This window comes from Charadrius vociferus, unplaced genomic scaffold (assembly GCF_000708025.1).
Source record: "Charadrius vociferus isolate BGI_N301 unplaced genomic scaffold, ASM70802v2 scaffold110, whole genome shotgun sequence".
Classification (NCBI taxonomy): Eukaryota; Metazoa; Chordata; class Aves; order Charadriiformes; family Charadriidae; genus Charadrius; species Charadrius vociferus.
In genome coordinates this window covers 2,619,536-2,631,625 of record NW_009646761.1, presented here as the reverse complement: position 1 = coordinate 2,631,625, position 12,090 = coordinate 2,619,536, and the positions used below count along the sequence as shown (strand labels likewise).

Sequence of the window (12,090 nt, the reverse complement as noted above, 5' to 3'; positions counted from 1 at the left end):
CCCAGGCCTCCCAAGAGATCTTCCTGAAGAACAGATATGGTGTACAGTAGAACACCTGGGTGCCCTAACACACACCAGCAGCTTAAATGCGAGAAAAACTTTTAAAATTATCTGAGGCAATAATGGGTTTCAAGGGAGGGGACAGCTTTAGAATAGCTCCTCTGTGAAATCTGTGATGTATTAAACTTTCTGGATTGTCTCAAGTACTGCACACTGAAACCAAACTATATCAAATTCCAAACCAGCTGCAGTTATTACAAGGCAAGGCTGCTTGAAAAAATGTGTATGCAGTAGGATTCCAGAAGATAATGACACACTTCACAAACTGCCTTTTAAAGGTGAAAATAAGATACTTGAGAAGCTGCCATGACTGCTCAAGTAGTCCATTAAAAAAAAAGAAAAAGGGAGGTACACTCATCAGTTTCAAACCCATATACATACTACAGGGGCTACATCTCACTTCTGTTAATCTGATTTTTAAACAGCAGTTGTCAATACCTTACAAAAATCTGTTTTCGTATAACGACAATGAAATTATTGAGCAGCTATTATACTCATATTTCAATAACAGACAACCGATTCATGTTTCTCAAACCATCCATTCCCATTTGTGGAACAACTACGGATGATTCTGAGCAGTGACTATACATACAGTAGGTGTTCACAAAACCAGGGATAGCAAGCGTATTCAATTTTATACTTTTAAAAATTTAAACCAAGAGTCACAATACAGCTCACTGCATTAGGAAAGAACAAATGCTTACCACACTCAACCCTTTTCCTGTTTTGAACACAAAACATGGAAGAATCATCCGAAATCAGCATTTCCTAGTGACTGCACGTGGGGAGGAGCACGACAACAAACCTGTCCACAACACGCGAACAGAGCTGTGGTTGGGGACAGGCAGAGCATGAGAGCGCTGTGGTTCATCTGGGAGGGGGTGGGGAACACAGCAATTGAGGAAATGTCGCCTGAAGCCTTTTTATGTGCCAACTTTTAGAAGGTTAATAATGACAAGTTACCTTAACCAAAATTATTTTTATTGGGTTCAATATTCAAGCATCATTAGGTTAAGGTCTTTTAGAAAAGTAAACCGATGAGAATAAAAAAAAACCAACCTTATGAATGGCTATTGGTACATGAAGTTTAATTTTAAATAAAATTTTATCAGGCTTGTGAAAACATGCCAAAAGCCAAATTGTGTTACCAGTTTAAAATTACTAGACAAGATATGAACAAAATACTCCATTTTCCAAAAGAGCAAATACAGGTTTAATGCTAGTCATCCAAAAATCGACATTAGTCTCTTAAGGCAAAAATAGTAGTTTTCTTTCATTTTTTAACCTACATTAAGTACAATCGGCAGCAGTTGCCATATAGAATATGCATCATTGAGATCTTTTAAAAGCAAGATCAGCAGAGAATGCTGACTCGTGCGTTATAAGATCTTCTCAACATACTGACAATTCCATAGCAATCTCTGAAAACGTATCTGGGTTAAGGACTGGATTAATGCTGCAGAGTGGTTTTGTTAAATGTGTGTATAATTTAATTCTCATGCGCCACAATCACATTTCTGTGTTATAGCCATGTAGCACAAATAACATTTCTTGCAGATCTAAGAGTGTGTCAATATACATTAAACCATAGAAAATGCCATAAAATACTCTATGCAAACTTTAAGCATTGATCTTCAATATAATTGTATTTACATATTTTTATGAACTTATAATATGTAATGAGCCACTGAAGACATTTTTACAATATTTATTAGATTATGAATTTATAAATTCAAGGACTCAGAGGCACATAGTTTAAAAGGCCAAGAACACCGAAACTAATGAAGTCACAGAAATCAGAATATTTGTGGACGTAACACCAGTAAAAAATAAAAATCACATCCAAACTAAAAGCAACACTTCTTAAGAGTCATCCTTCAAAGTCAGCATAATAAAAAGTTCTCATTTCCCTCAAAGAAAAATAATTCATCCCACCTACCAAGCTAGAAAAACCTATTTACAGTTGTACTTTGATCAGAAGTATCATTAAGTTGTGTAATACAGCCACTTCTATTCTGCCATTAGAATTTAACAATTCTTTTAAAGTATAGTTGTATTTACAAATGCATAAATACCGTAACTCTGATCTTCATTAAGATCTGAATGAAACCAGGTTGTTAAGTCACAATACAAACTGTTAGTGGAAAAAGTGTTTGGGGCAGCTGCATATTCAGTATCATTCTCAAAGAACAGGAAGCCAATACTTCTGATAAAGCCGAAGTTCATCAACTAGACCAGGTCTTTAAGTTACGTTAATGAAGATTAAACCTCCTCTGTGTTAATTCTTTACAGTTCTTCAGTCAACTTTCACCACGCTGTATATTTTGGTTACAAACCAAAAGCATGCAAAGAATCCAATTGTCCCTAAAAAAAGAAAGGAAAAAAAAAAAAAAGAAAGAAGTTACATGTTAGGAAAACTGACACAGGAGACATCAATTTCTGTCTGTAGCTCATAAATCAGGACATATGTATATACAATCTGCTACCGTTAGTCTTCAGTACATCCATCAGATCAGATAATGGAAAGTTACAGACGGTACCTGGTCTTTACAGGCATCAACTACTGTATAAAGTATCTCATTATTTTCGCAATCACAGAGCTGACGACATGGAAGACTCATTTTAAGATGTTCCTGTGTTACTCCTCTTCCTACATATTTGTACTTTGTTGTTTCATTATTCCCCAGTCCAACTCCTTCATATCGCTCCATTTCACCCCCTCCTCAGTGACCAGTCACACACACTTTACACGATGTGCTCAGCTAGTCAGAATATTGTTATTATATTTAATAAACCTATTAGACTGACAGCATCATAGGGAGTTTGCATGTCTTACTTATACTTTAAGGTCTTGGAAAATTAGAGTACTACCTTTATTTATGTGCAAGTTAATGGAAATTTCAAACCATAGCGTAGTTACTATGCAACTTGTACTTCTTGTTGAAAACGTGTTACACACCTTAAAAATAAGTCAAAAGATATAAGCAAACTTGAACTGACATTTAAGGAGAAAGACGGTTTCCCTGACAACTTATAATCCTTTTAGCTGAAGAAAAGTAGCTGCATCCTTTCTCTTTGTGAAACTCCAACAGAAGTTTTTAACAAAAATACTCTTTTGAATGCAAAGTAGTTAATATAGTTGGGCCTTGTTAATGTAACTGGATTACTTCAAAATGTAGCCACAGTAAGAACGACAATGGAGTTAACAGCAGCTCAGAACACCTGTTACAGGAACCTTCATTTCCCACAAAAACTAGGACAGGAAAAAATCCCTGAAAATTATCTGATTTTTGCCCAAGTACCTCTTTCTAAAATCATAGCCTTAACTTATGCAAGAACCAAGGAAGTCCTTGAAAGAAAAAAAAAAAAATCAACTTTATTTTAGATCTGATAAGAGGCATAAGGCAAGTTGTATGCTACCTCATTCACTATACAAGCTTGGAAGGAACCATGAATGATATTACGGTAATTTTTTTTTTCCCTTCACGCTTACTAAACTACTGATGTTTAACTGACTCATTTACTATGATACGTAGTTGCGGTCCCAGCTGTGAATCAAAGATTTGTCATGTAGCTCCCGGTATTTTGCCTGCTGAGTCTGATCAATGACCTGGAATGCAGTATGGATGCAAGCGCCTGAAGCATGCGTTACACTGACATAGCAGCAGGGCACCGTCAAAACCCTTCCTGATACTGACGATTTTTAACAGATGAGTAAGCAGCAGCAGAATAGTTTTGATGCAACAATTATGATCTTCTCTTTCTAGCTTCTTTATCATCCTGACACAGGAAGTCGGTTGCCTCTAGCAGCAGTTTTTGCTAAATTGCTAATATGCTTTTTCGTTGAAGAAACTGGAGAAGAACTAACTGCCTGTCCCTTCACCCAGCCTCTAACTTTTTCTGTAAAGCCTTATCTCAAAGCACTTTGGTAAACCTCAGAGAACTGAACATACCTGTCTTTGAATGCCTATCAACCTAAATGGACAAAATTATTCTTAAATCTTAAGAAATAGGACTATTCCCTCAAATCAAAGGATAATTTTATATAATCTTGTGGGAAGTAGATTTAAAAAAATCATTAACCATATGGTGTTTCAGAGTCTAACCGTTTGGTTAACTTCACATGTATTCTCCCCTAATTTCAATATAAAAACTGAAAATTTCAAAAAAAACGAAAAGCATACAAACTCTGAAAGCTTAGTTTAAGTTGCACAGCATAACTCTCAGCTTCACTGTCCCAATTATATACAAATGACTACCACAGAAATCATCTGCAGGGGTCTGAGTAAAACACCTCTTTTTTGCATGCTTGTGAACCTGCCCTGAAAAGGACACCCCAGGTTTGCTGGCAGGCACTGCACAGCCAACCGATCAACTGAAAATGAATGTGTGAGCAAAGGAAAAGGGGGATGCACCAGCCACATCCTAATGCCTCTAGACCATGCCATGTGACATGACTGACTTAAAAAGAGCAAGGGCAAAAGATGGGAATGATACCTTAGCTAAGCCAAGTCTCAGCATAGAAAATTTAGCCTAAATCCCCTTTATTTTGAATGTGTGCACTCCAGAATTACTGCATGCATCCAAAGTAAACAGACTGAACAAAGGAGACAGGGTAAACACAATTCTGGTTTTGGCTAAAACTGTTTACTATTAAAGGCAGACATGCTGAGTATCTGTTGGAAAAGCTAGTGAAACTAAATGAACTGACCTTACACGTATGTAAGGCCTAATTATTTTTTCATGCTACTTTGTAAGTTTGCACCACATTTAAAATTGATCTATATAAAGCAGTGCACATTCATTTCTAGTTGAACAAACATGCATTCCTAAATTCTGTAGCTCAATGAGACTATTAGTAAACCCAGAACAGAAATAAAGGATAAGAGAAAGGTATGGTGGGAAACAAAACGGAGTGAGAAAGGGAGGCAGAATCTCTGATCTACACATCCAGAATGACTTGCTAACTGGTACACAAAATATAAATAAAAGTAGAGGTGATGTGAGAATCACAAAATATCCGCAAGCAATGCTGAAACACATTAGACTGACTTAAAAAGAAGGATGGAAGATAAAACTAACCACTTTTGGAACACAGCTTGATCACTTTACAAAGAGATTATATAACGTACTTAAGTCCCATTCCCTCGTTCTAACAAGCAATGACCCAAAAAACTCCTTGCAGGCTCTTGCTCCTGTTCATCATCATCTGCATTCAGTCGTGGTGCACAAACAGCTCCAATATTTCCTAAGCTGAAGTGGTAATGTCTTTGAAATTAATATTCAGTTACACTTAAAATGAACACCATTCTCAAATGTCAGTTCTTTTCCCACTAGATTTTTTTTTGTTTTCCTATGTTAAGTGGAAATGAAAAATCTACTTATAGTTATAGTGAGATCCGTATTAAAAGCTCCTATGACAAGCCATTTGTGTTCTATGAGGCCTCAAAATATAGCCTGTATGGCTGTATACATACATACATATCAAAGCCTTAGGAATCATTAAACTTCATCATGAAGGTGGAGCTTGAAATTATTTAAAGCATCAATCAGTTCCAAATAGTTTTGAAAATATTGCACTGTGAAGTCCACAAAGACGGATTACATTCTGCTGGAACAGAATTTAGCATTTTTAAGATTTTTGAGGAGTTGGCAGTTGCTGCCTTCTTGCATGAGAGTTTGAAAGGAGAATTCTTGCATTTTCACTGCCACTCTTCCACCCCAAACAAAGGGTATGTGTTTCTGACTGAAGATTCCCTCTTAGTACTGAAGATGACAGGTAGATTCAAAATTCAAAATTAAAGTTCCATATACTTACCTGTAAAAAGGAAGAAGATCAAAACCATAATCATGGTATAACCAAAATATAAAATAGTGCTAGCTGTTCCTGTGATTTGCAGTTTGGAAAAAAAATAATGTATTGCATATATTAGGAAATAAACTGCAGTGAAACCACTAGTGAGAAATGAACGCCACTGCCAGTGATAGTCCTAGAAGGGTGGGAAAAAAAAACCATATGAGTAATATTCCATACACCACTAATGCACTGACCCTATTACTGAATGCAGAGCTACTTTTTCTATTATCACTTTATCCAAAGTGAGTTTTTAGTGTTTTTATCTACAGAAAAGAGAACTATATATAATCAATACTGCTTTAGCTATACCATTCACAATTAGAGATAAGAAACCTGAAGGTCAATATCAAATAGGCAAAAAATCTAAAAACCCAAATAAGCCAGGCTTGCTATTGCCAGCCATCGAGATCTTTTTCCCCAAAGCTGGACATGTCCAGAATGCACTTTGATTAACAAAGTTAATGGATTAGTTTGGTGTCTTCAGCAAATGGGAAGTTAGAATCTAAAGATGAGATATCTGACTTAGCAGTACTCAGTGCAGTGTTTTAATATTTGTTACACGTTTGGCCAAAAGTAGACTACTTCATTTTTAAAGACATGGTTTAAGTACATCTCATCTAGTAGTAGTGCTTATGCTGAATTCTGGAATACTTATTTTCAATTACAAAAGCCTTAAAATTTTTTGGAAGCATTCTTAAAACAGTATCAAGAATGAATACTGAAAAATATTTCTTACCTCTGCACATAGATGGAAGTAGCAGAGCAATATTGTAGCCTCAGAACATGTAATAACCAAAATAATGAATACCAGAAACAGGAAGCCAAACATGTAATACATTTGGTGAGACCTATAAAAGGGAGTTTAAAAGAAATAAAAATTAAAATGGACACAGTGCTAATATTATTTCTTCATATGCAGTAACGTCACTTTCACCTTAAGTATTACCCTTCCTATTGAAGTAGTCAGTTGTGTGGCCATACAGTTGTGTGGTTAATTTATTTTCTAACTGAAGAATAGGAGCCTCAGCAGCAGAGTCTGAAAACAGTGAGAAAGCAAGGCCAAAGTATGCTCCTGGTTGACATTTTAGGGAAAGAACTGACTAGACATAATGAGTGAAACTGCAGTTCCAGTGAAGTCAGCGTGACCTCTTCCACTGACTTCAGCAGAACTTGGATTTCACCTCACATTTCAATCAAAGGGGCAGAGCTGCAAAATAACAAGAAGTGTCAAATGCTGTAGCTGTCTACATTGGGTAAAGGCACCTATTCAAGGTTCAGAAACAGTTTAACAAGATCCAATAACTAAATTGTGCCAGAAGGAAGACAAATCCCTCACACTAGATTAGTTTGTCAGTGTGCTATGAGCTCTCATCAGAATTCACTTATACTGGACTAGTCTTGGGTGCTTTATTTTTTAAAAGAATTACGCTCTGGTGCCTTTATAAAGATTTCACAAGATTTGTTCTTGATTCATTTTTCTCCCAAGAGTAGTAATAGTTTTCTAGCCCAACAACAATCACAACAACAAAAATCTCCAGTCAATTTTAATATACTTACTACTTTCAAGTTATATGCTGTATGTCAGCTTCAGAGCCACTTCCACGTGAACTCAGAGGAGTCGCACGAGAAAACTATCTATTTGAATATTGTAGGTCAGCTGTAAATTGCTAAGCATATCACAGCCACTTCTCTACACACCTCAACAAGCAAGACAGGCACCAAGTATATTCTAAACCACAAAATGTTAAAAAGATATTAATATTTACATTTTTATTGAAGCCTGCATCACCAAAAAAAAAAAAATCAGTCAAATCAGTCAAAAATCAGTCAAAGAAATTACCACTTTTTATGGCACAGAAAATTCAAATAGATTGTGGTTAACTTACCAAATACTATTCAGAATAAAGAACAACTGTATAAAGATACATCCAAAAGGTAGAATCCCTCCCATGATAATGCCAGGTAATGGCTTTGTATAGAATGATTGCTCAGGAATCTGACGAGGAATTTGATTTGTGCGAACAGGGTGTTCAATAGCCTTTAAATGAAAGTAAGAAATTGTTCAATAAAACGTCAAACTGCAGCACTACCTTTTTGCTTTCTCTTTGAAATGAGCGGTGGCAAAAATCTACTATTTGTTTTGAGCATGTGCATACCCAGCTACCAATACATCTGCTTTCACTACCAGCCTACCTAACAAAATTTACTAGGCAAACAAGCTAAAAGACAGCTGTTATTGAAAACATAGCAACAGGTATTTTGGACTTCCCTTTTTATGATTACCTCTATGTGATCTGTTATAGAGCCTGAGCTGATTTCTCACTTTTCAGTTGAGGGGTAGTGGCGGTGCAGATTCTTGCTTTCCCCTTCTAAAAATCCCTGTATGTTTTTTTTTCAGGATTCACTCCAAGAATCACATTAGGGTAAACCTACAAACTGAGAGGATTCAATCTGGCAACTAAATCCTAACTGAATATTGCATACATAGATGTCCTGGTTTGAGGTAAAGCAGAACCAACAGATACACATGGTGTGAGAAAAAAAAAATTCAGGCAGATAAATGCATAGTTTGCCATCTTTCCCCTTTGGTAAAGATTACACCAAGAGCGTCAATAGATCCTTGCTAAGTACTTGCTTTCTTATTTGATTTTAACATATTAGCGACACCTGTCACATTGCCTTATAGTTTATCAAATCCTGCTTTCTGAAAGGAACTGTCTCTGTACAATGCAGGGGGGCTTGCTGGAATTTCAACATGGTTATCAGAAAAAAAACACTGAATTCTGGTTAAGAAAAAAGGGATAACTACAATCAACTTTAAGAGTGCCTCCTAAGACACTTACATATTCTCTGAAGGTATTGCATGAGAGCTACAGAGAGCTGTAATTCTGGCTTCCTATACAGGACAAAATACAAAAATATCTGAACTTACAGATCTTAAAGTTTGTGGGGCACAGTAAACCACTTTAGAGGCAAAAAGAGAAGAACCAATTTAAGAAGGTTCAGTCACCAATGTCACAAAGAGCCCTGATATAAATAAGTAAAATTGATCAGTTTAGGAGTAAATCCCAATTAATGTCTGCCAAGCAGTGACAACTATTTACAGAACATTTATGCAAAGAGACTTCACAAGAATTCTAGCGTTTCATATTCTCAGTGTAAAGGGTAGACAGCAACAAAAAATGGGGGAAAACCAGAAGTGTGTAAGTTGCTTTCCCTTATGCTTGACTGGGTCAAATAATTATTTTTTTTTTGTAATGAAAGACATGTTAATTAAAATAAAAATGCCCAAATCACTGCTTTATCCAGAGCAGTCACCCAAATACAATGACGGCCCTAATCGTTGCGGAGAAATATCACCACCAACGACTAACAATATTAAAGTCTTGGAATCCCAAAATTGGCTATCTAATGCAGCTTTACAGTAACTGAACAGAACCACAGCTGACAATGCAACTGGCTTCGGTGCTACCTCAGTCATAGTCTATACAGTGAAAAATATATATATGTGTATTCATACACTTACAAAACAATTTCTCAAAAACACTTACGTTTTTCTTAAAACCAAAATAGGCACCAATAAACGTCAGCGGTACAGATATGCAAAACCAGAGTGCCAAAATAGCAACCAAAGTACCAAACGGAATAGCTGCTGAAGAGCCTTCTCCCCAGAGAATGAGGTTCATGATAAAAAAATCTGCAAACACAATTCTGAAAAATACATAACACACTTAAAGCACAGAAATAGTCCTTAATATTCAATGTTAACAAAACAATAGCACTGTATTGAGATTTTAGTGTAAATCTGTTACACCCAAATCACACACACAAAACAGCAAAATGAAGGGGTCAAACAAGCAATTCTTTGTTAATCTAGTGGGATTGAACTCCAGCAGGAGCTGACGTTCCAACTAAGCAATTTCAAATATATGGTTGTCTTAACTACACTTCAGGGTAAGACTGCTTGCTGTGATTAAGTAGAGAAATTTATCACAGTGGTTATACAGTATATGACACTATATAAGACCAACTACAGTGTGGTCAGAGAAACAGCCTAGAGAGTAAAAGAAAGCAATGAAAAAGCGTGCCTGTCTAAAACTTACTACTATCATAACGCTCTTTCTTAATCAACCTTTTCATGTAGTGAGAATAGAACAAATGCTTACTAAAAAAAATAATCTAAGGATGATATGCCATTAACATATTCATCTTTGTCCAAAGCACTGTGATATTCTTGTAGCTTCTGGAATAAAGGGACAAAGTAATAAGATTTACTTGTATAGCTGAAACTTAAAAATTAGCTATGCATGTCAGAGAAGCAATTTAATTCTTTTAATCGTGGCAATACTCTCAACTTACCCAGGACAAAGGAATGATGTCAGCAGGACATTTGTTTTCCATTTTTCACCTCCAAATGCTGTATTAAAACATTTGACAGTCATCAAAACATGCATTAAGCTCACAACTATTAATTTTCCAGTTCATTTACCTGTTATACTTAGCTTGAAAATACTCAAATAATGTGCTATCATGCCCAAGTTTAAAACGGTAAACTAAATCTTAAATAATAAAACTGAATTCCCTCATCATATTGCTTAATCACAGAGCTTCAAAGCAAAGAAAAGCCTCAGACCAAGGTCAGGAAAAGTATCCAACTAAATAAACTGGGTCTCTGACCACTTTATCTGCTACAAGGAGGAAGCAGATTTGCAGCACTTTTAAGTCTTTAAAACACAGTTTAAACCTGGAGTGATTAAGAAGTTTAAGCTTTCTAGCATTTGACTGCAGGTTTCAGTAGGAAAAAATACATAAATATGTGAAAAGCAAGCTTAACAGTTTTCTTGAAATAATTCTTGTCTACGAATCTTACAGAAAGTCAGGACTAACATGCTTACAGCAAGCAGTGATGTTCTCTTGAACAGCATTAAGCAGTGGTGATACCAAAAGACCAAAGACAGCTTTATTAAGAAAAAAATTTGCACTACACTGATAAAAATTCTAGTCAGCACACTTTCAAATGAAAATATCCAGATGGAATTCAGTGAAGCTGACAGTTTCATCAGAGCACTGCCATAATGACATGCTTCTTTACTTCGAGAGTCAGAAATGATTATAGCTAGAGTGATTTTAATTAAGTTCCTATTTCTTCATAAAATCTTTGTAGAACATGGCACCAGTTATTAAGATTAACCATTTAATTTCAGCTCAGGCTTCACTCTTTAAATGCAACGTTGAATAAAAACCCCCAACTTTTAAAACTGGATATCCATTTCAGTTGCATTTTGGTTTATGTCTCACATTACTTTATTTGAATACTATAAGGCTAAACATTCATGTTTACACGCTCTATACAGGGTACAGACCACCTCATGTTATAACAGTATCATCTCTGATCAGTCACTCACTGTCTTAGTAGTTAAACACAATATTCAAGTATCAACTAAATGATTCCCAATAAGTATAATATGAAATGTAATTATTATTAGCTACATCTCCACCAAAGGTACAGGATTCAATTTACCATCAATACACTTCAAAATATCCTTCAATACAATTATGCTCTTAGTCCTAAAGTCTCGCTCCATTTAAGTCTAATTGGCTTGAAGATTAGGAAAAATAATGGTTCGCTATCACATCACTACCATTGTGGAAAACCTCCTTACAAAATATAAGCCTTCCTTCCCCAAAGGTTCTCCCCAAATGAAAATTACAAAACGGTTAGAAGAAAGAACTCCAATGCCTACTGCCAGGCTGAAGTTCAGAAATAAACTCCTTCTCTAGCCCTGAATTAAAATAGTCCAAAGGATCCAGCTCACTCAGTCACAAAGAGTCATTTACCTTGAGTAAGGTAAATAAAAAAGCTGTATGTGGAATGGCATGCTTCACCTTAAAATAAACCAGAGGGTACAGCAGCAAACAATTTGAGGTTAGTAGGCAGGCCTTGAAACAATAGCTAGCTGGGATCAGTGAAGGAAAACAGTATCAACTAACTACTGTCAGGTGCCCAAACACCACTGGGTTGATTTCTACAACTACAGACCACCTAATAATCCTTCCCCCTGCACCTCTGCCACAGTCTGAAAAGCTCCATTCTCCCAAAAGCCTAGGAACTAGATAAAAAGAGGTGACAAATCTCAGGCATGCAGTAACAAAGATTCAGGATTTGGGGGGGG

General features: G+C 36.0%; 1 protein-coding gene across 1 annotated transcript in view; it reads right to left on the bottom strand.

The window, feature by feature from the left end:
• Positions 1-1,249: 1,249 nt before the first annotated feature.
• TM9SF2 (transmembrane 9 superfamily member 2) overlaps positions 1,250-12,090 on the bottom strand; it is a 64,756-nt gene continuing 53,915 nt past the window's right edge. Inside the window, exons 17-22 of the mRNA XM_009891999.1 lie at positions 10,277-10,334; positions 9,469-9,628; positions 7,804-7,955; positions 6,654-6,765; positions 5,879-6,050; positions 1,250-2,424 (exon numbers count right to left, since the gene is read on the bottom strand). Coding sequence (XP_009890301.1) covers positions 2,357-2,424; positions 5,879-6,050; positions 6,654-6,765; positions 7,804-7,955; positions 9,469-9,628; positions 10,277-10,334 — 722 coding nt within the window. The 3' untranslated portion in view covers positions 1,250-2,356. The remainder of the gene's footprint in view (positions 2,425-5,878; positions 6,051-6,653; positions 6,766-7,803; positions 7,956-9,468; positions 9,629-10,276; positions 10,335-12,090) is intronic.